General features: G+C 41.9%; 1 protein-coding gene across 1 annotated transcript in view; it reads left to right on the forward strand.

Moving 5' to 3' along the window:
• Positions 1 to 4,927: 4,927 nt before the first annotated feature.
• The window catches only part of PLEKHG7 (pleckstrin homology and RhoGEF domain containing G7), a 39,403-nt gene continuing 19,759 nt past the window's right edge, over positions 4,928 to 24,571 (forward strand). The window contains exons 1-7 of the mRNA XM_075705000.1: positions 4,928 to 5,632; positions 6,789 to 6,808; positions 14,511 to 14,638; positions 16,034 to 16,074; positions 18,029 to 18,124; positions 19,254 to 19,403; positions 21,360 to 21,455. Of these exons, the coding sequence (XP_075561115.1) occupies positions 4,928 to 5,632; positions 6,789 to 6,808; positions 14,511 to 14,638; positions 16,034 to 16,074; positions 18,029 to 18,124; positions 19,254 to 19,403; positions 21,360 to 21,455 (1,236 nt within the window). The remainder of the gene's footprint in view (positions 5,633 to 6,788; positions 6,809 to 14,510; positions 14,639 to 16,033; positions 16,075 to 18,028; positions 18,125 to 19,253; positions 19,404 to 21,359; positions 21,456 to 24,571) is intronic.

Consider the following 24,571-nt stretch of genomic DNA (forward strand, 5'->3'; position numbering starts at 1 on the left):
TCTGCCCTGACGCTAAGCTTCACTTGTGCTCTAGACACCTATTTAGAAAGATGAGCCTGAAGGCTACAGTTCAGCCTGAGTTTTGGGTTAGGTAAGGTAGAAAACTATAAGAATTGCTTAGCTCTTAAGAGGCAAGGCAGCAAAGCTGAGAACAGGTTTGGTCCACCTGGCTATAGTTACTCCTCTGGCAAACAAATGAGGCTCATCTAATGCTATTAAGGCTAAACCAAATGAGAGGATAAGGAGTTCTACAGACAGAATCTGGGGATCTCCTACATTAAGTGACTTGCCAGGTGAAAAGGGGAGCTGGCTAGAGCAGCTCTTGGTCTACATTAATAAGGTAACATGAAGCATAAGGTTTCAGCATCCAGAGGCTTAGTAGCATGAGTAATATGCTAGTTCAGAAGGTGACTGCAGAGGCTGGTGAGGACATCTGGCTATGTGTATTTCTGGAACAACTAGGGAAGTAGGGCTGGAGAAAATGTTTAGGATAGACATGGGTATGTTCAAAGTTAGCAGAGATCATTGACCTGAAGTATCATCTTGATCCATAAGGGGGCATAGGTCTAACTTGGAGATAAACCCTGGGAGGAGTCACCTGGCAAACACTGCAACTGTTTAAAAGACCATGGCTAAGGCTGATAGCAGCACTACAGCCCAGGTCAGCAAAGGCCAACAGACTGGGGCACTGGTTGTGCTCAAAGGAGACTACCAGGAAAACATGCACAAGAGACATCTGGTTAACTTTAGCTTCAGATTGGAGATGTATTTTAGAGTAAAGTTAGTTGACCAAAAGCTGAGGTTTGAGCGTGAATGTTAGGATTTAGACCAGAAGAGGCCATTCATCTAATGTAATTATTTATTTTAGGAAGTACATGCAAGATAACTGGAGATTAGGCAGTTAAATGACTTGGCTACATTTGCTTCTGAGGTTAAAATTACAGTTCATGGAATGAATGCTATGGCAAAGGTTTGTCTAGGATTGAGTTTATAGTTGGAGCTAGGGTCATATTTGTTTGGAAAGGTAGTAGGTTACATAATTTGAGAAGAGGTGGTGTTAGGAGCCAGGTAAGTACACATACAAGTCCAAGCTGAGAGAGGTACCTGCTTTATTACAGTTAGGACTAAGAGGCAAGTTAGGCAGTGGAGGTGAATTCTGGGCAAAATGAGGGCAAATATGATTTCACCTACAGCCAAAAATAGCCCCCCAGGTTAAGCCAGAGAAGTGCTTAAACCTTTAAGAATATTTTTAGTTCTGGGTAAAGGAAGTTAGAGATAGTTTTCAATTTATAGGACCAGCAAATGGGAAGGAAATTGAATAACTTCTGTTTATATAATTGCTACTAGCTTTATATAAGTATACTGATAACACTAAGGATAAGTCTCAGCTAGAATTAAAAAAAAAAAAAAAACCCAAAAAAAAACACCCAAAAAACCCCAAACCACAAACCAAAAAACCTCCAGGTCTCAGTCAGGCCTAATTGGTCAAAAAATGGTCTTAAAACAAAGTTTCTGCCTAGCTATGCCCAAAGCCACCTAAACCAGTCCCAGCACTACATGTCAGAGAGTAGTTCACACCAGCCCTGATCTCAGGCTAGTACTCTAACTTCTTTCTCTTACTAATATTTACCCAACTATCTCTTTCTAAAATGATCCCACATGGCAGCTATCAAGGCCCAGGTATGCATATTGGTATCTAGGAGATGTACAACAGCCTTCTTTCTAGCCCAGCCATCTCTGTCATCCTCTAAATTGCATGTAGGCAAACAGAATAGCAGTTTTTGAATGTTTAGGCATCCAGAATTTGGGGTTAGATTTAGATTTAGGATGAGGCTTCCATGAGCTGAACAGCAGGAATAAGGTCCGGTCTGGCAGACCCTGTATTAATTTGGGGGCTGGTGCTTGCAAAGGGCCACCTAGATACTTTCATATAAGAAGTTGTGGAGGTAAAATCATAGTAACACCTTTAAAGCACATTCAGAAGATTTCAATTAGGCAGATGTTCCTAAAACCCCTACTTAAAGCAAATACATTTGTACTATCAACTATCAGACTATCAGACAGGTTTTTTCTAAAACTTATCCCTTTTTCTCAGAAGCCAAACTCAATGAATACTGAAATAAATATTGTCACAGTCTTGCAAAAAAGTCTTCAAGTTTGTTTTCTTCTGTCATTCTCTTGAAAGAATCCTCCCTCAATCCATAGTCATATCCAACATTAAGCAAAATCAAGGGCACTTACTTATGCCAGTTTTGGGGTATCATGTTTAGGTTTGTGGATGAGTTATGGGGAAAAAAAAAAGAAGTCTTTACAGAAAATGAAAATGTCATAGTGCAAAGGTTGTCTGCATTTTGAAGTGTTCACTCAGCCCTCTGAAAATGTGTTATTTACACAATAGATTTGAATATCTGGGGAGGTTAGTGCTTCCTCACAAGTTATCTACCAAATAAACAATCTTTTCCCAAATTTCACTTTCAATTCACCCAACCAAAGAATGCCTAAACCAACTCTGATGGTGTCCAATCAGTTCTGCAACACAACAAAATAGTGAATTATCAATGTTTGGATGAATTCTGAAATAGTCTGATACTAAAATCTGTGTTCAGAATTATTCAGATAGTTAGTACACTTGTTAAAATTAAAATCTGATTGTAAATAATCTAACCAAGGGATATACCACTACTGTTCTTCCATGAATGATGAACAATGCATAGTTAGATCCAGCCAAATGAATCAAGACAAGCAAAAAAAAAAAAAAAAAAAAAAAAAAAAAAGATTATTGGAGGGGTGGAGACATTTCATCTGCTCTTGCAGCTTATTATATACTTCACTGAGATCTCTCTTGCCAAACTTTATCAATGTGAAAAGTACAAAAAAGGAATCATAAAGGGGATGCAGTTTAATAAAACATATGGATCATGTTACCTTTTGTAAATGGGCATTGATCCTGAAGCCACTTCCATCTGACCTGATAAACAAATCCCCTAGAAACAAATCTACAAGAAGAAAAACTAGTTCCCTATACCAGCATTCAGTAAGGAGGCTTTAAAAGAGGAAACACTGCAGCCAAGCCTAGTATCAGTTAATCAAGCACTTGTTGAAAATTTTACTTAATTGCATATGAAAAGGATGTGACATACTGGAAGCTGGTAAATCTTCACCTGGTTACCTTGGTAAGTTTAATCATATACCCTAATTTTTCTGCATGTCTGTGGCATATTTCTGCACTTTTTTTTAACAATGTATTTTCTTTACAAGTATTTTGCTGCTGAGAGATTCTACTCATAGAAGTAACTCATAAGTACTCATAAAGAAACTCATAAGTTTCCACTTATTAAAAAAAAGCTTAGTAAATTGAAAAGAAAAAAAATCATATTTTTAATATAAGACTTCCATGAAAAGATGTCTTTAATCTTTTTTATTTCTGCAACAGAACTCTATTTGCATGAATATCTGGAAGCTCCATGCCGAGTTACAAAATTCGTCATGGAGAAGATGTGATTATTAAAAAACAAACAAAAAAAAAGGCAAAAAAAAAGCAAAGAGAATGTCTGGCCAAACAATGATCAGTCTTTTTATTTCATTACGTAGCTTAGATGTGATTGCACTTCACAAAATAAAAGTCTTGAAAGATTAAAAAGCAATAACAGCAAATCTCACAGCAATGGTATGCAATCATATCTTTGCCTAGAAGTGGAAAATAGTAACGATTTCTCATTATTGTAATTCATGATGTATCTTGAATGTGATTTTCAGTGTTTATCCATTTTAATAAGCATATGTGTTAATTAGCCTTTATCTATTAAAGAGGAATGAATAGGTGCTAATATATTTGTGGCTATTCACTACAGTTGTGAAGGAAGCTGTTTCCATCATAAAGATGTTCTTTTTCTTCCTGTAAACATCTGAATGATTGTCTCCTAGTGGCTGAAGAGTTTGTAAAAAGCAATACTTTGAACTAGCAAACTTGATGAAATAGCTTGTTTCTAATCACTTTATAAATCAATCTGATGGGACTATATAATTAGGCAAAAATCATATTCAATAACTCAAGGAAAAAGTCAACATATGTTTGAATAAACTAGCTCTAATAAATAAAAGTGCCCAAAGAAGCCAGGAATCATGAACTGTTTTAAGATTCCTCTTAGCAAACAAAGAAGCTGAATTAAAGAAGAGGTTGAATTAATCATCTTCAGTTATAAATTGAAATGTCAGTCCAGTTTTAGAGAGACTAGTCATCAAAATACCTTAAAACAGAGCTTCAGGAATCACAGAACATAAGATTATTTACTGATCAATCAACAGATAAGTTACTTTGATAAATTGTTGTCTTCATTATTTGATTACAACGTATATATAACATTTACTACAAAATACTTTTCCTACTAAAAAGAAAAGTGATTAGACTCACCTTACTTAAATGTTAAACTGTATTTGCTGAAGCATTCAGCAAGTAATTTGTATTTGTGCATAAATGATTTTGCAACGAGTAGGAGTCCTGAGAGCTAGTGACTTCATTTTTATCCCATGTACAGCAGTATCACAATCTCATTTATTGATGGGGGAGTGGCAACAGGAAATTAGGTGGTTGCAGTACCAGATGAGCAGAGTTCCTAATTACACAGTTAGTCTTTACCATCTAATTAGTTCTGCTGGCTGATGCTGACACTGCTTGCACACTTGAAATTGGTGGCTGTTTAAACAGCTTGCTGAAATAGGGTCCTGAAGCTGTTGAAACCTGCATTTAAGCAGGACCAAAATGCAGGCAATTGTTTCTGTATTAGTGCACATATCTACATTATTTTGTTTAGATTTTTTTCCATTTGCATATCCTCCCATATAAAAATCCATACAGCTGTTTCTAAGAACCTTTTCTGATTACATATCCTAGGTACGCAGCTATAAATCTTTATGCTGCAAATAAAGAATGCAACAACCAAGCTCTGATTATTCTCTGGACCTGGGCGAAGAAACCTGCATCAGCACGGAACTTCTAAACAGGGAAGATGAGCTTCATAAAGAAAATGTTGTTTTCTCTGGAAGCAGCAGTCCAGAAGATGTCTTCAGTCCCTGTGAAACGCAGGCAGTATCAGTTTGTACAGACACTGCCGTGCCTCCAGGTGACTATATTCGAAGACGAGGTTATACAGAGTCTTCAATTCTGAAGCTTCCCACAGAGGAGTACATTGGGAGCCATCATGCACTTTTTCAGTTTGACCGGCATGCTTTGGCCAGAATTTCCACTTCTCCAACTTTAAGGCGTGTAAGGATGGCCTCTGCCTCACAAGCACTGTCATTTCAGGACTGCTTTGACACAGCTCAGCTGGGGAATCAAAAGGAATACACTGGCTCTCTCCACCACATTTGTAAGAATCCACCTCGCTGCACTACAACTTCCTCATTGTCATTGCCGCCTTGTGTCCATGCAAAATTACTGTCTTCCAAAGCCAAGTCTGAGACAACTATAGCAGATCCAGAGTCTGCCACCCCCAGATCAAAGCTGCCAAGCCAAAAAGATCCTCTCAGCAATGGCAGTCACAATGAGACACTCCAAAACTCTTGGAGAGCCAGCCTTGCTACACTGCCTAGGAGACTTCCCCACCCCAGCCCTACACCACAGGAGGGTGTCCAGGTAAGAGGAATAGGATGATGCAACCCCCTTTTCCATCTTGCATATTCAATGTTGGTCCATCATGGCCCCGAGCATAAGCAAAACCACAGTTCTTGATTTGAACTGCAACCTGGCCCTAGTTCCTTTTGATACAACAGACCAACTTCTACGCTCATCGGGAAGGGAGGTTTTTCCTTCCAAATCAGCAAGAGACAATGTTTCCAGCCTTGTCTCTTGGTGACCGGGTTGGTCTAGTCTGCTCCTGCACATGGCCACTCTTTCCCACCTTTATCCATTCACCCTGGTGGGCCAGTATAACTGTTTGTGGGGCTATGAAAGAACAAGACTAAGTAATTTATCCAGTTCTGGTTTGGGTTTTAGAAGATTATTTTGTTTCCAGGGACCTTCAGCAGGGTTCCCCCTAAGCCAGGGCAGTTCTCTATTCTGTTTTACTGAAAGCATTACTAACCCAAACAAAACCAAGAATTAGTTCATCCAAGATGGTTGAGCCAAATGTAAGGTTTGCTGCTACCAGAGGAAGAGGTCCCATTCCTTTTCTTTACTTCCACTTAACTAGCTCACGCACTCACTAGACCCCTCCATTTTTATGTTCAGCTCCATAAATGAGCAGGCAATTGTGCAACCTTTTCTGAAAAATAGAAATACTGGTCCAGTGAGTGCCAGTGTCAGTAAAAGAGAAATAAGCAAGGGAGGAGCCAGCCCTCCATCTTCCACTGGCAGCAAACTACCATTTAGCTATCCCCCATAACTTCATCCCAAGGAGAAAAGGAGAAGCACTGCATTAGCCAGGTTTATGACTAGATCTACTCTCAAAGACCCTGCATTACTTGCACAAGCAGTTAAATTCAGACGCATGCTTGACTCCATCCTTAGGCAAAGCACCTACACACACACTTCACTGAACGTGGACAGTGTGAAATAACTAACCAGTCGGTTTTGTGCCACAGACCAAAAGCTATTTTTGCCCCCCTTCAAAATTAGAAAATATTCAGGATATCAAATGAGTTCTCTTCCTTTCTCCACAATAGTTAAAATAATTAGCCAATGTCTAAGCCTATGTAGTACATTTCTCTTAACAAATAAGTACTTTTTTCACAAACTCAGATTGCTTGCTTGCTTTCTGACCAAGTAACAAGAATATCTCGCTTTCTTTCAGAGTGGATTGCCTATACAAAGGTATGCATGTATTTGTTTTACCTTATTCTAAGCTTCACTTCTATAAATTTTTAATGAATCTGCTTCACTCTAAGACAAAACTGAATAGTGAAGCATGTATGTGTAACTCAGCTTTAATCTGTAGATTTGCTTTGTGAAATGCCTGTCACCAGCTTGTTAAACTAAACTTTTAAATGAGATTTTCTTTCAAACGTGACCCTCTCCCTGACACATTTAGCTGTATTTCACACAATATTTCAGCTGGACCATTGGAGAGCTCTGCACTAGGAACTAACTGCCAAAAGATCTGGCTGTTTGGATTAGCAGTGTCAAATTTCAGCTTGAAGAATGTGAAATATCTCATAATCTTGAGCGACATTCTTCAGAACTTTGTGGGAGGGAAAATGGAGCAAAGCAGCTAGCACAACAGCTCGATATTGTTCTCATACGTGAACAAAGCAGATCCAGGACTGCTACTTGAGGGGGGGGGGAAGGGGGGGGGGTATTTTTAATCCTACAAACTAAGAAGAATACTTGAATTTTATAAGTTAGTGCAGGCAAGATAAGGTGTTGTGCACTGTAGATCTGTGCAGTGAATTGCATCAAGCTCTTACAAGCAATTATTAGAAAGTAAAATCTTGAATAGAAATGAGTTTGATTCAGCCATGTTTGTTTCCTTAAGGTGTTCAAATGTTTACAGAAGGGAAACGAAGTTTATTTTCTTCCCAAACAACAAGGAAGTAGGAGCTAGTACCTCCCTTAATAACCATACCTCTCTCACTGATGGTGCAGTGCTCACTTCACTGCATGAGCCCTTTGAAGATTTCAGGTGGGGCATGAAGGTGAGTGAGGTATATTAAAAGCACTAGCAGGGGTGAGCAAGGCTTGGGGAAGACAGAAATAGCCTCACAACAAACGGCAATACACTGGCTTTTGTGTCTCTACCATAATATGTTTCACTTCTTAAGGCAGTAGACATCATTAGTAGATCTGTATCTCCTCTTCTTCCCAATGTTTACTTATTTTTCAGGTGAAAGCTCTATTACAACCAGCAGTTTGCAAACAGGTCTGTGTTTGGGACCGGGTATGTTGGAGCAGGCTGATACAATCTATGAGTCTTCACACAATGCAGTTCCCTAGACAAGGCTTAACAGACGTGTGTGTGTGTGTGTCTACATGTTCACAGTAGAAAAGGTTTCCTAGATTTTCTGAATTGTTGCAATTTCCAGCCCACTCTTTAGCATTTTGAATTTACAGTAGAAAAGGGGAGAGGGAGATGGAGAGAGGAGAGAAGGGAGAGATCTTTGCATCTTGGTGTGAAAACAGGTGATCTGCACCTCTTATGGGAAGAATCTGCATTGATCAAACTCAGAATTATAATACATAAGCATATCTCACTGATCAGATGAAGATGTGTGTGATCTATAGTAAACTTCAGGGGCGAATTTGAAGAATCTGAATGCAAATGGCTAAACAGGAGAACATCAAACACTTAACGTACACGCCTTCTCTTGGTGCCACTTGCCTGTCAGATTCAGAGGGAAGCCACTATATGCCAGCTAGGATATTGGCTCTGGTCTTCTATCCAGACACATTTTAAAATCAAGAAATCACACAGGGAACAATGCAAGCTTTATTCCACAGCCACCAGCAGGAAAGACTGATAAAACAATGTTTGGATGATATATGATGATTTTATTTCTTGTCCTGACCAATATTAGCATGTACAGAAATGTAAAACAAAAATCACCAGTTTCTGCTTTAAACTTTTTTGTCAGGTTGAATTTGGTCCAAGGTTTGGGCAAGGGCTGTGGTCAGCTCTTCCTTTATCCAAATCATTAGTCTAACTCCTTAACAGCTAATCCCTTCTTATGACAGCCAGAGAAAAATGCTGCAACATCAGATTATTCTCTGTATGTAAGAGTGCATTGGGACAATTGGCAATCCTCCTTCAAGACTGACATATATCACCCAGAGTAAAAACATAGAATCATAGAATCGGTTAGGTTGGGAAAGACCTTTAAGATCATCCAGTCCAACCATTAAACATACCTCCATCCTTCAGTTTTAATGAACACCTCCCCGCTCCCAGGCTGTACTTTCAAAAGCCTTTCTTAAAGCAGCAATGCTCATTTTAAACAGCCTTCCCACACACAACCCTCAGTCAGGAATGCCAGTACATCTCTGTCGGCATGGCAACATGCTGAACAAAAATAACCAGCCAAAATAAACAAAAAGGACCAGAGGGGAAGCACAGAGAGAGGTGTGCATTGTGGAGACAGGGTGAGATGCTAAAGCCAACACTCCTGTGGAAGGAAACATTGGTAAAACAAAACCTTTAGTTTACTCTGAGCTCATTTTCTCCTTGCCCTGTTCAGCATATCTGAGACTGGGTGCAAAACCGGATTGCACTATTTCCTAAAGACAACCAGCTAATGAGAAGTCCTCTCAGTAACTGCTAAGGCAGCTCATTTTCAATGAGTTGAGGGAGCTGGGCTCATCTACCTTTAAGTGCTCCTCTTCCTCTTTTAGTGTCTCATATGCCCATAAAGTGTCATGCTAACTCTTTGAAGCAGGGAGTCCAAATACACTCCCTGAGTGGCTTGGGTAACAGTGTCATCACCTGGCAGCTGTCTCAGTACTGGACTACCCTATAATGTTGACCCTTGTAACCTCTTCAGTTGCTTTTATTCTCATCTAGTAGGCATTCCTTTTAAAAACATATCTGTTATTTAAGTAAGGTGATTTATATAGGCATGTATTCCCTGGGACATCTAAAGGTCTAGTTAGCCTAAGATTATGAACATATCAAGATACAGACATCTAAAAAGCAATCAACTGAAACTCTCCATGCCCTAGAAAGAACTATATACCCAGGATATTTGTTTTTCCAGACCATGAGCTGCTTCAGTGTCTTTAGTAATTTTCCATAACTTTGTAATACAAACCTGTAACATTACCTTGTTTCACAAAACAAGTAGATTTAAAGGAGGAACTACAGCAGATGATATCTGCTCAGGTGTTTGAGTTCATCCCTGAAGTATAAACATTTATTTCACTCAAGCACTTCAGCCCCCTGCCTCTAATGAGAAAAACAAAAAAAAAACTAAAGAAAAAGGCAAAGCTACAGCATCTGCAGGCTTGAAAAGATGGTAAAATATTGCATACAGATTCAAAAACTGATAAATTACATCACACAGCACTTCAGTAGTCTCATTTCTCCGGTAAAATCAAGAGGAGCATCTAATGTATCTAATATGTCTACAGGCATCAGGCCAGGTGATCACAGGTCCCTGTACCTTCATCTGTGAAGCATGAGTACATAATTTAGACATGTAAGTCATTAATCAGACCAGGCATGTCAGATTGCAAAGGTATATTGTAGATATACATCCAAGTGCTCCCACACTTCACAGGCTTGCATACCTATGTGAAGAGCTTGTTTAGATACATGTGTGTCTGAAATGCAAGGCCTTTTTGATCTAGGGAAATTACACCATTTACCTCTGTTACAATGAAACTGTGCTTCCCATTCCTAATCTTCATAAGCGACTAGCCTCCAACTTCAAAATACTCTGCAATTGAAGTAAGCTAGATATTTCTCAATTTTGGGTGAAAGTTCTCAATTTTGGGTGATGCTAAGCGGAGGGGCAGCAAAACTATTACCATGGACTTCTGGAGGGCAGACTTTGGCCTCTTCAGGACCCTGGTTGGGAAAGTCCCTTGGGAGGTGGTCCTGAAGGTCAAAGGGGTCCAGGAAGGCTAGGCCCTCTTCAAGAAGGAAGTCTTAAGGGCGCAGGAGCAGGTTGTCCCCGTGTGTCGTAAGACCAACCGGCGGGGAAATCGACCGGCCTGGCTGAATAGGGAGCTTTTGCGGGGACTCAGGGAAAAAAGGAGAGTCTACCACCTTTGGAAGAAGGGGTGGGCAACTCAGGAGGTGTACAGGGATCTTGTCAGGTCCTGCAGGGAGGAAATTAGAAAAGCAAAAGCCCAGCTAGAACTCAATCTGGCCAGTGCTGTAAAAGACAATAAAAAATGCTTTTATAAGTACATCAGCAATAAAAGGAGAGCCAAGGAGGATCTCCATTCTTTGCTGGATGTGGGGGGGAACATTGTCACCGAGGACAAGGAAAAGGCTGAAGTACTTAACGCCGCCTTTGCCTCTGTGTTCAATAGCCAGACCGGTCATCCCCAGGGTACTCAGGCCCCTGAGCTAGAGGATAGGAATGGGGACCAGAATGGAGCCCACATAGTCCAGGAGGAAGCAGTTAATAACCTGCTACACCACCTGGATGCTCACAAGTCTATGGGGCCAGATGGGATCCACCCGAGAGTACTGAGGGAGCTGGCGGAGGAGCTCGCCAAGCCACTCTCCATCATCTATCAGCAGTCCTGGTTAACAGGGGAGGTCCCTGATGACTGGAGGCTTGCCAATGTGACGCCCATCTACAAGAAGGGCCGGAAGGAGGACCCGGGGAACTACAGGCCTGTCAGCCTGACCTCGGTGCCGGGGAAGATTATGGAGAGGTTCATACTGAGCGAACTCCACAGGCAAGTACAGGTCAACCAGGGGATCAGACCCAGCCAGCATGGGTTCACGAAAGGCAAGTCCTGCTTGACCAACCTGATCTCCTTCTATGACCTGGTGACCCGCCTGGTAGATGATGGAAAGGTTGTGGATGTCATCTATCTGGACTTTAGCAAAGCTTTTGACACCGTCTCGCATAATATCCTCCTCGGGAAGCTGGCAGCTCACGGCTTGGACAGGCATACTCTTTGCTGGGTAAAGAACTGGTTGGGTGGCCGAGCCCAGAGAGTTGTGGTAAATGGTGTTAAGTCCAGTTGGCAGCCGGTCACGAGCGGTGTTCCCCAGGGCTCTGTTTTAGGGCCAGCCTTGTTCAATATCTTTATCAATGATCTGGATGAGCGGATCGAGTGTGCCCTCAGTAAGTTTGCAGATGACACCAAATTGGGTGGGAGTGTCGATCTGCTGGAGGGTAGGATGGCCCTGCAGAGGGACCTGGACAGGCTGGATCAATGGGCCGTGGCCAACTGTATGAGGTTCAACAAGGCCAATTGCCGGGTCCTGCACTTGGGTCACAACAACCCCATGCAACACTACAGGCTTGGGGAGGAGTGGCTGGAAAGCTGCCTGGCCGAAAAGGATCTGGAGGTGTTGGTAGATAGCCGGCTGAACATGAGCCAGCAATGTGCCCAGGTGGCCAAGAAGGCCAACAGCATCCTGGCCTGTATCAGGAATAGTGTGGCCAGCAGGAGCAGGGAGGTGATTGTCCCCCTGTACTCGGTGCTGGTGAGGCCACACCTGGAATACTGTGTCCAGTTTTGGGCCCCTCAATACAAGAAAGACATTGCCGTGCTGGAGCGTGTTCAGAGAAGGGCAACAAGGCTGGTGAAGGGTCTGGAGCACAGGTCTTATGAGGAGCGGGTGAGGGAACTGGGGTTGTTTAGTCTGGAGAAGAGGAGGCTGAGGGGAGACCTTATCGCTCTCTACAACTACCTGAAAGGAGGTTGTAGTGAGGTGGGTGTTGGTCTCTTCTCCCAAGTAGCTAGCGACAGGACGAGAGGAAATGGGCTCAATCTGTGTTAGGGGAGGTTTAGGTTGGAAATTAGGAAAAATTTCTTGACGGAAAGGTGGTCAAGCATTGGAACAGGCTGCCCAGAGAGGTGGTGGAGTCCCCATCCCTGGAAGTGTTCAAAAAACAGGTAGATGTGGCACTTCGGGATATGGTTTAGTCTAGTCTGCCCTTGATTGGTTTAGGTGGGCTTGGTAGTGTAGGTTAATGGTTGGACTGGATGATCTTAAAGGTCTTTTCCAACCTAGACGATTCTATGATTTCAAGAATCAATAATACATTGGCAAAATTTTATTGTGAATCCACCCTGAAATAAATCTCCTGAATTTACCAGTACAAGAGTGACAACTTTTAGAATTATCCTGGTATTATACTGCAGCATCTGGCTTGTATGATAACCCAGCTGCCCAAGAGATTGCATGGTAATCTAGAGGTTTCAGAGGCATCTTAATACAATTGTTACCAACACTTAAAATTTGCACTGGGTAGCACTCACCGCATCTCATCAGGAAGCGGTCTCTCTTGCACTGGTATGGGCTTGCAGACAACCAAGAAACAGACACCATCCATAAAAGCTCTCAAACCACATGTTAGGTACAATTTAATGAGAAACCTCAGATTTTCATTGTAAATCCCTAAAGTTAAATAAACAGTTCCTCTATTCCCCATTCAGTAGGGCTACCAGAAAAGGAAAAGCTTTTTAGAGAACTCGTATATTGCACATTGTAAATGCCTCAACTCTTAGTTTTCAGCCCCAGTATGCCCATGTTTCAAATGTTAAAGTCGCAGGCCTGGCCCTTCTGATAGCCTACAGCCCTCCCTGTTGTTAGGAGCAGTCTTTCCTTTCATCTATACAATTCCACTGGTTTAGCTAAGGCAATTGCAAGCAATGTCACTGTCAGATCATAACAAAAAGCATAATCTCCATGTCATGCTATACATATCAAATCCTAGTTCTCTACCTCAGAGCTCATCTGCCGGTTGATAAGTTGTCAAGTGACTATTCATGCACTTAAGGGGAAAAATATACCTGCCAGTTTACACATCAGGTGTTGGCAAATGGCTAAATATTCAGAGTAAGGTATCTGCCTAGGAAAAAAAGTAATAAGAATTATACTTAACTGGCCAAAAATACCATACACAAGAAATGGTGACTAAAAAAAAGGATTTTTGTTTATCCACAAACACTTCATGCCTCCTCCCCTCAGCTGCTTAATTACTGACCCTTTGAAATCTGATGCAGTCTTCATGCATCAATCAGTTGAAGACAGCAGAACAGAAGCTACAGATACCCATCACTTTGCAGCAGTACACTAACAAAATTAATTAAGTATTGGTGAGAGTTATTAGCAAAATCCAAAGAGGTTTTTGATGTGCATCAATAATTTTTGTATTTGAATGCAAGCAGCCTCTGGCACAAACACACTGTTGAATACAGAATGCCTGTGTCACTTCACTTGATGGATCTACATCCTGGACAATGCTCTCTGTTAGTAACAACAATAGTTGGAAAGAGCCATTTGTTTTTGACCAGCAGGGCCACTAAGTCATATTATATTCAAAATACAAAATATTTTAATTGGCAGAAAAAACGCCATAAAGATTTAGAAAGAAAGTAGCACAAACTAGCCAAAAGGTTAAATATTAAAGAAAAAAACCCAACATTTTAACTGTTTCATTAGTATGATATCTTTTCTTGAAATCACCTGAGTTATATGAAGGTTAAAAGTAATGACAACCCACATATCAGCTAGGGACATGGTATTTAACTGCTTCTTTGGACTCCAGTGTCAAAACACAGATTCTGAAATCTCCGCTCACTTTTTGCCTAATCTCAGAAAAACCTAGGAATTTCCAATATTTAAATTCTCTAAGTACCTGTTATCTGAGGCAAGCCATGGCCATAAGCACCTTGATCTCAGCAACAATGTGGAGTTGGAAAGATAATTAGCTATTTGCTGTCGATCACTGAAACTTTCTACTCATTGTTCCTTTAACACATCATGTCACAGATGCTGCGATTTGGTTTTTTAGCTCATTTCCTCCTGTATCAGCAAGGAGCACTTCAGAAGTTTCCTCTGCAGCCACAAGCGGAGAGAGGTGACGTGTGTTGTTGTTGCGTCTCACAGATCAGCCGAGCGCAGGCGTAGCTCTGTGGTAGTGAGCCTGCCGGGACTCGAGGTGTTCCCTGGAGACCTCCTGGTGTCAGACAGTGCCTTGGACTACCTGCCCCACGCGGCCCTGCTGCTAAGAGCAGGTCAGACACAGGGTGGGGTTTGCTTGTCTGAGCACAGCAAAAGCCATGACTAAAACTCCAGTGCATGTGGGATGGGGAGGGAGGATCAGTGCGACAATGACACGCAAGGCAACACAGCCTCCATAGGGGATTCTGTTACCCCACACCAAAGGGACTGCATTCCTAATTTTAAAATGCCCCTCAATTTTTATTTTTTTTTTCCCCTGCATTTTATTGTTGGATGCAAACTGTCAGAGGTAGATGGTGGGGCAGGACACAGATCACCTCCCTCCTCCGCAGGCTAGGAGCAACCAGAGCCCAGGCCAGGATCTCCATCTGCAAGCAGTTGAGTTACAAATTCCTACCTGCACATCTTCAAGCAGAGGGAAGAGAGTGGCTCATGCCACCCTTTCCAGTAGTGCTCCAATCATGAGGGTAGTAGAGCCAACTCATGGCTAGAGGTTGCTCACAAGACCTTCCAACACTGAAATGTAGACCTGCAAGCAATTTCCACAAATATCTATTGTGGAGCATAACATAGCGTGCAGTGTGATTGCCAGAGATGAGACCAGAGATCAAAATTTTGCCAGAAAATACGTAAGTCAAGGTCACAACCAGCAGTTTCATGAAAGCAAACAAGCCAGCCATTCCCAGAAAGAATGACTGAGGCCTTCAAAATCCAAAAGGAGAAAGTTTTGACTGTGATTCCCAGCCACACACAGGCCTGAAAGTAGGTGCCACGTTTAGAAAACTTTCAAATTTCCTGCTGAACAAATACAGGCGTTCCTCAGCTCTCACCAGTGCATTCCTATGTCTAGATCCCCAGCTTTCCCTGTGCCTCACTAGGGACCATGAATTACAGCCTGCACCACTGTGCCAGCCCCATGACAGATCTGAGGCTTAGGGTTTGTAGGATTGTTTATTCACAGGAGTTTTAAATACCTGCATAGCTCCAAGATATCACCAATGAGCAGACATAGCCTAATTCTTGCTTCAAAACAATGGATATCTTCAAGAATTGGCCTGAGGTATGATGTTTTTTCCCATGTAAAGAATTGGCAAGCACATACTGATCATCTGTAGCAAGTGGGAGTGTTTAGCATCATCCAAGATCCCATCACAGACATAATTCTTGCTGGGAGGAACCCAACAGGCTTAATAGGTTTTAAGTCTGGTGCACAAACTGCCTAAACACAGGTATTAAATCTGAGCCAAAGAGAGTATAGTACATCAGGCTTCATGTAAAAAAAAAAAAACCACCAAAACAAAAAACAAAAAAACAAACCCCCCCCCAAGGACCCGCCCCAAAAAAACACCAAAAAAAAACCCAAAAAACCAAAAACATAACATATAAATAACAGTTTTATTTTTAGCTATTTGTTTCTTTGCTGATAACACATTTGTTTTACCCATTAGAGTCCAAAAAGCCGAGGTGGCCATTTGCCAAAAGAGGAGTCGTGAGTATTTCACCACATTTTTTTTCCTTGCACTGACCTTGCCTTCTCCCACAACTAACCTGGGTGAAAAGAGTTTCCTTATTTGACTGCCCTTGGAGAAAGGCAGCCAGCAGGTGAGCTGAACTCAGAGGTCTCAGCCCACCCTGGGACTGCTTGGACATTAATCTGCAGTGAAGGTAGGGTGGCCCCAGTGCAGCCACCAGTGCAGCTGCACGTGATGCACATGAAAACAGTCAGCACCGCTGCTCCCCATCCCCATGGGTGGTGGGAGGAGAGGAGCCCTTGGCACCAGGAGGGCAGAGTGGGGCGGGCAACGCAGGAGCTCTCATTCAAGGTGTTCAGTGGCAGCAGCAGGTGCAGCGCAGCTCCCTGGTGTAAGAGAGCACAAAGTGGGTAAGTCAGTCGCATCGTTGCTTTGCCCACGCTGTATCCTCTATTTTCTGCATGCCAACCTAGATCGTAGAGCTTTAGGGCTCTGGAGTATCTGCTTAACTCCCACTGATGTGGAAGGGATCTAGGTTTTACCTATCAAAGTAGCTTTTTAGATGCTTTCTTAGGCCTTTCCCATCCTCATGGGCAACCTCACACTCTCCACTAAAAGCATACACACCAACACCCCTCAGTTAAATTCCTTGCCTAACACATTTCCTTGTCTTTTCCAGTTATGAAAATTTTCACTTACTATGGTATCTGAATTTCCTTTTTGAGTGTTGTTCATCATTCAAAAAATATTTTTCAAGTATCTCGATAACTTTGCACCCCTAAACATGTAATTGTGAACAGTCCCTTCCTAATATTTTCTGCATTGTATCTTCTAAATCTCGACCAGCAAAGAAGAGTTTGTGCAAGTGAAGCCAATGCAAGTACTCCGATTAGGATGTACAAGAGTTCCCACTTCATTTGATAGCATTTCTATAGCATTTGAAGGAGCATGGCCTAAAAACTAGAATTTTTGAATTCAGCAAAATATTTGAAATTTGCAATAAACTGTATTTGATATTTAGCCAAAAGTGATTTCTGAGACTATTAAATGCCATGAAATTTAATTTATAAAGATTCATTTGCTGGTGCATCAGCTAAGTGTGTGTATATATAATTGCATTATTGTTTCTGTTCCATTTCAAGCTATCTTTCAAAACTAAGAGTTGAGCTTAAACTCTGAATTTCAAATATTATAATCAGACACATATTTCAAAATTGGCTTGAGTTCAGTGCCTAAAGTTCAGACAGTAGAAATCCATGAAGTATGAATATACAGTTCCAGAGAGCAGATAAAACTTAGGCAAACACCTTATAAGCCTATGTTCACAGCACTAAATTAGAGTTCATAAACATTGGTTAAACTTTTTACACAGCACTGTCAGCCTGAAAAAAAAAAAGCCAAACCAAAAGCAATTGGTTTTATTTCATGATCCCTCACACAGACAAACCTCTCCTGCTCTTTAAGCTTTCTAAAAGCTCATTTTATAGACACTACTCTGCATCTGACCAAAGGAGTTTTTTCAATACGTAGCTCAAATAAGAAAAAAATGTAAAAATAAACAAACATGCGAGCTTTGTATACCTATGGCAGGAGGATGATTTCAACTACGAGTTTGTCATCCCCTACTTCTGACAGTGCTGAAGGAAGCAAAATACTTTATTTGTTCTGCCTGCTGAGGGCAACCCATTGTCTGTTGCCATACCAATGACTTGCCCTGCCAAAGACTTCTGTGTTACATAAATAAGATCTTACACACCCACACCTAAGCCACCTACACACCCCACCCATAGCTACAAATAAACCTGCCATCACTGCCTCATCTCTGTGTAGCAGAGCCTGGAAATATGAGGAAAACACTCAGTTAAGGGCAAGCTCCTTACAGATCAGAACAAGGTTACTGACCTCGGTTAACTTCTTACCAGTCTTTAAAACACTGCATTAATCGGGGGGGGGTTTATTATCATTCAACAGGGTAAAGACAAACAGAAGCAAGCATCTGATCTGGAAAGCTGTCTTTCAACCGTTAAGATCATAGACTGCAGCACATATGATTTTTTCTGCTTTAAGGTATCAAAATACTCAGTATACTGTACCAAGGATACTTAAAGATGGGGATAAAAATTTTGTGGTCTTTTCCAGTTACCATTTTTCACTATGTTAATCTACATATGAGAACTTTCTGCAAAATTAATGCATAAGCATAAGGTATATTTTTGTTGTTTGAAATGGAGGTGCGAGGGGGAAACTGAGTGTCGTAAGTGGTTAGCAAGGGCCCTCACAACCACTTGGATTTTGCCAGGCTTCCAGACTGCCCTAGATCAAGGAGACACCACCTTCAGAAAAAGGCATCAAGGCAACCTTCACAGCAGTGCCTGGGGGTCTGGGGAAAGAAACTGCAGCATCACAGAGATGCCAAATAGGGCAAGATCACCCCCACTGCTGCCTTAGGGGTGCGTTCAGAGGTGGCCACACAGAGGTCAGCGCCAACACCAAGGTTCAGCCGCAGAAATCCCACCAAAGTCTGTCTGCCAGATAAACAAGGCTGCTGGCCTCCAGGGCCCCCTAGCCCTAGAAACGCCAAGCTTGGGCTACCAGGGTGATATTCAGATAACCCACACCCAACACCCCCCCCCCTCCAAAAAAAACTTTCTGCATCTCACAGCAGGCTGTTATATGCAGTTCCCCATAGACTTGGTTGTTGAGGGATCCTGGCAGTGCCTAACTTATATGTGAACATCTGACTTTGGAGCGGGTCAGGAAGGTGATAGCGGCCACCTTAGAACTAAACAAAACAATATCCAAGTACCTGTGAAGACCTAGTCCTTTGGTATCCGATTTTACCATCTGGAAAATAGGAAGCTCTCATCCATCCCTGCTTTCCAGTAGCAGCAGCAGCACAACGGATTAAATTCCTCATCATTTGCAAGCTGCCCACTACTTTTTGATACAGCATCCTACAAACATAGACTATCAGACTGTGTTACTTTCAATTCAGTGTGTTTATATTATAAATATTTTGGAGGAAAGTGTCAGGTTTCTTAATCTTTTTAAAGGAATCTTTTAAGCTTTCAGAAGAAGAATCACTAATACTGGCAGCCGGGCTTTTTACATGGGCAAATAGATCATAGATTCTTTTCAGAAGGTCTGAAGCAGTTGATGCAACAGTCAGTGGTTTTCTTTCTTCTTCAATCAATAGAGTAAATCTTGGCATGAATTTATAACGGCACAACAGACTGAGCAGAAAGATGTCGACAGCCGGTTAGAAGTGAAAAAAGAAGCAGCAGTGTGGGAACTTTTCACAAGTGAATGCACTTACTTTCTGGATCATTTGCTGGTTCTCAAGACGGTAACTTCAGATTTCATTTCTCAAAAATAATGAAACATTTTTTGCCGGGCTGTCAGTGTAGCTGTAACCTCTCGTTGGGTATCTACAGGTGAATGACTTCAAGCACTTTGGTTTTCTCCCATCTTGCCTCATCCTGTTTCCACAATTCCCTTTGCTTTTTATCTTCTTGATGGCATCTCTTCTGGACAGCACTTTCTAGTGTTTTGTAAACACCATCTGATTGCAGATCCTTCCAGTAATTTCAGCTGATATTCCACTGTTCCTCTCACTAACTCTGAACTGAAGCCACTCTCCAGTTGACTATACTGGATGTTTCTCTACCACTAGTCTGTAACATTATACTCTTCGTTTAACTTCTTGTAGAGCTGTGGTTAGATTATCCTGACTAGAGCATGAAAACCTCACAATTCAGCAGACCAGTAGTTCTAATATTACAAGAAAATAAGCAAACTAAAAAGCAACTCCTCTCCCAAAAACTCTAAATTGCCTCCATCCTGGTGAATTTTAAGACCTTTGAAATATGGACAAGAATACTACACACTGTTACAAGAATAGCTGCGCTATATACAGTCATCACACATCAAAAGTTAGTGTACCCATTTAAAAGGATGGAAGCTTCCCTAAATATCTTCCTATTGTTTTTCTCTTATTCTGCACAGGCAATTTCTGTTTTCTTATTAGTCAAAAGAAAAAGATTAGTGAAACATTTTACATGTTGCTGAAAAGTTAGCCTAGGTGATACAAGAAGTACTGCAAAGTAAAGGGAATAAACAGAAGAGTAGGTTGAATTCCTCCTTAGTGGGGCAGAACAGGAAGTGAGAGGAAAGGGGACGACAGGACCAGCTATAGGTCCAAGGCAGGATGGAAGTATCCTTCCTTCTAGACTCTTTCTTCTGAGAAGATAAAAAAATGGGTGAATCCTGGAAAGGGTGAGGACATGCAGAAGCTTGGTGAAGCTGGTGTAGGAATCCACAGACAAACCTTAGCCAGCCCTATGTGACCCATGAATGATAAACTATTCAGTCCATGCCAGCTTCACAAACTCTCCTGCCAAAGAAAGAACCCATTGAATTTGGGTAGCCAGCTTTACAGATACCTGCTATTCTAAGTACTTCCCAGTATAGAAATATTCCACTGGTTTTAATGAATCTCCACAGGGAGCTTTATGACTGTAAATCCCCTTTAAGCTCTCAGGTCAACTGTTCATGGCAACTGAAGAATTACACAAGGCTAAGCAAACACTCTCACTAGCTCTTCAGTCTTGGCACCTGGGTGATGGGTTTTTTCATTAATGCTTTTCACACCTATACAAAACATTCTACTCTGTAATCTACATTTCTTAAGCCTTTTTCAGATTTAGGTCAGATTCAATACAGCTCCAAGATCACCATCAGAGCTTAAATAGTATAAAATCTTAAACAACTAATACATTCACATGTAGTTTTCACTCAATACAGGTTAATAAAACAATCCGAAGGGATGAAAAACCTTCACAAGCCCTCTACTTATGCTATTCCAACATTTTTTTTTTTTCTTCCCATAGTAACTCTAAACAACTTATATAGCAGGAGATGCCTGGGGTAGGAAGGAAAGCATTTAGAAAGGTCATAGAAATCTGTAAGTATGATGTTATTAATTCCTTCACACAGATCTGCAGGAGGCTCAGTTGCCCCTCTTCTGCCAGAGAGCACAGCAGGGACATGTCTCCGTGGCAGTTGCAGAGACACCCCAGAGACACCACTCATACCCTCCTCCTTGCACAAAGCCCAATATTTAGCCTTCAGGCAGGTCAGGAAAAGTTTCTCAGAGTATTATCTTCTGCCCTCCCCAAATCAAATGATCATTTCATGAGAATCACAGTGCAAATCTGTTCTTTTCAGGGGAAAAAAAAAAAAAAAAAAAGAGAGATTGAATTAGCACAAATAGTAAATAATATGAATTTGTTTTGTTTTAAAGATATTTATGAATACTCTAAAATACCTCCAGAGTAATGAATTTCTCTTGGATGTGGATTTGTGGAGACTTTTTGCAAACTTAGAGGAGTTAAACAAGGTGAGTGAAAAAATAAAAGTCTTACTGAGATCAGAAATCACCCAGCCCAATAAAAGGGGATGACAAACCATCCATAAAGTTTCTATTCAGATTCAATGCTTACATTTGGACCTTAGTTCAAATAATTAGGCTTTCCTTCATTTCTATTTGGTATAACACTGGGGGTCAAATTTCACCAGTGCAAATTCTTCTCATGTGCCTCCAGCAAAAGATAAACAGGCATTTGAAGAAGGAGGGGAGCTCATTTGGCAGTTGTTTCTGAAATAAACACAAGTTTGAGACTAATTCTCATAAGCAGCATCCTTTTAAAAGGATTTGTGAAGATAAACTCTGACTGCACAATCTTTACAGCAAAACAGTAAGCATGGCAAGATAACTACAGTAACAAGTTTCCTTTCACAAACCGATAGGCACAAAGACTTCGCTATCTATTATGCCACTCCAGTAGAGCAAGTTAAAAGAAAATGATGACCACCCCTCTCCAGCTGGGGCTTCCCTCAGTGTGGGTGGCAGGATATCTCCCACACAGACTGGATGCTCTGTGTTCACGTGCTACTTACCCTCCAGCTTCCAGGAGGAGGGAGACCACGAGGCTTGGCTGTGATGTGCTCCAGCTCTTTGCTGCTTGTGGCCAGTTGCTGGGGGACCATTTTCAGCTCCTGAAAGTTAAAGGAATTCATAAGTCCAAACCAGCTTTTACATAACTTTAGAAGCAAAATAGAAGTTTTGCTTAAGTTAAGAGCTCTTTTAGAGAACACCTCACTCTTAATAGTGAAGTGAATTTTGGAAGGGGCTATTCAGCTGCATAAGTTGAATGACTGCTCACAGCCCTAAACCAGTTGCTTACTTCAAGTCCTTTCCCTTATTGTAATTCCCTTGCCTTAACAGTTAACATCTCCCTTTTTAGCCAAAACAAGAAAAGCAGGAAAGCTCTTCAGAGTAGGGACAATTAGCCAGAGCTCAAATACATGAGCAAGTCACCTCTGCTCAGTGACTGACCACACACCAGGTGAGCTGCAGTGAGTGACCACCTGAGCAGGTTTGGGGATACAAGGAAAGAGATTTTTAGCTGAGGTATTTCACCTTGTGCTTGTTGTGGGATAAGACCATACATGCAGCCAGCTACTAGAGTTCAGCTGATGTGTGGTTGCCTATTCCTTCATTCTTGTTCAAAGAAGGGAGTGAGGTATACTGCTGTGTGCTATTTAGCAATCACAAAAGCTCTGAGGCTGGGTGGAGCTTGGTCATGTCTTGCGAGAATTATCTTTAATACATTTTCTATTTGGTTTTCTAATTTTGTTGTCATTATTGATGAGGATGATAAATGATCATCTATTTTGCATACTTCCAATAGTGATCAAATGTAGGAGAAAGTAGCTGCTCTCAATGCCTTTTATGCCTTTTTTTCATGCATTTTACAGCATGCATTTCTTCTTGGCAGCAGGCTGAATCCATGAAAAAAATGCATGTTGTAAAACGTGCGAAATGCACCCTTGTCAAAATGAAAGAATAAGCAATCCTGCCCCTATAAATACACCAAATAAAGCAGCGTGTGCAGTTACAACAACAGTTCATAGATCACAGAGGACAATGTTCCCTTCTGGCCTAAAATTTGGCCTAAAGCTGAGCCTGGTCATGAATTTGTGTGCAACTAAGTTTGTTCAGGGGGCAAGCGTGGGCCTAGGACCAGACTTTCACCCACATATGACTGACAGTGTGGGCACCCTTGAATCCAGTGCAAACATATAAAGTTAACTTCCAGGGAATATGTGACTTTTTATAGCATTTTCTAGAAATTTCCCTCATCTCCAATAACATGAAACAAATTCAAACTATGAAAGATGGTAACTTCTTCAAATGACCATGAAAAGTTCCTTGTCACAGCTCTGTCATACACAATCAGTGTTTTCCAGTAGATACCATTCATCCATTGTAATTTTTCATGTCAGTTCATGTTAAATGCAGCTACTACCCTAAAATAAGTTTAAATGAAATAACTAGTTGTGGTGGTTTGACCCTGGCTGGATGCCAAGTGTCCACCAAAGCCTCTCTATCACTCCCCTTCTCAACTGAACAGGGGAGAGAAAATATAACAAAAAAGCTCATAGGTCAAGCTAAGGACAGGGAGATCACTCAGCAATTACCACCACAGGCAAAACAGACTAAACTTGGGGAAAATCAATTTAATTTATTACCAATCAAAACTGAGTAGAAGAGAGGAGTGAGAACATGTGTAGGGTAATGAGAAATAAAACCATATCTTAAAACACCTTCTCCCCACCCCTCCCTTTTTCCCAGGCTCAACTTCGCTCATGATTTTCCCTACCTCCTCCCCGCAAGCAGCACAGGGGGACAGGGAATGGGGGTTGCGGTCAGTTCATCACACATGCTGTGTGTCTTTGCTGCTTCTTCCTTCTCAGGGGAGGACTCCTTATACTCTTCCCCCTGTTCCAGCGTAGGGTCCCTCCCATGGGAGACAGTACTCCATGAACTTCTCCAATGTGGGTCCTTCCCACAGGCTACAGTTCTTCATTAACTGCTCCAGCATGGGGCCCTTCCATGGGGTGCAGTCCTTCAGGAGCAGACTGCTCCAGCGTGGGTCCCCCACAGGGTCACAAGTCCTGCCAGCAAACCTGCTCCAGCGTGGGCTCCTCTTTCCACGGGTCCACAGGTCCTGCCAGGAGCCTGCTCCAGTGCGGGCTTCCCACAGGGTCACAGCCTCCTTTGGGCACATCCACCTGCTCCGGAGTGGGGTCCTACACAGGCTGCAAGTCAATATCTGCTTCACTGTGGACCTCCATGGGCTGTAGAGGCACAGCCTGCCTTGCCATGGGCTGCAGGGGAATCTCTGCTCCAGTGCCTGGAGCACCTCCTCCCCCTCCTTCTTCACTGACCTGGGTGTCTGCAGAGTCATTCCTCTCACATGTTCTCACTCATCACTCCAGCTGCAGTTTGTGCCCCATTGGGTGGGTTTTTTTTTTTCTCCTTCTTAAATATGTTATCACAGAGGTGCTACCACTGTCGCTGATTGGTTCGGCCTTGGCCAGCGGTGGGTCCATCTTGGAGCCGGCTGGCATGGGCTCTGTCGGACATAGGGGAAGCTTCTAGCAGCTTCT

This window comes from Pelecanus crispus, chromosome 1 (assembly GCF_030463565.1).
Source record: "Pelecanus crispus isolate bPelCri1 chromosome 1, bPelCri1.pri, whole genome shotgun sequence".
NCBI lineage: Eukaryota > Metazoa > Chordata > Aves > Pelecaniformes > Pelecanidae > Pelecanus > Pelecanus crispus.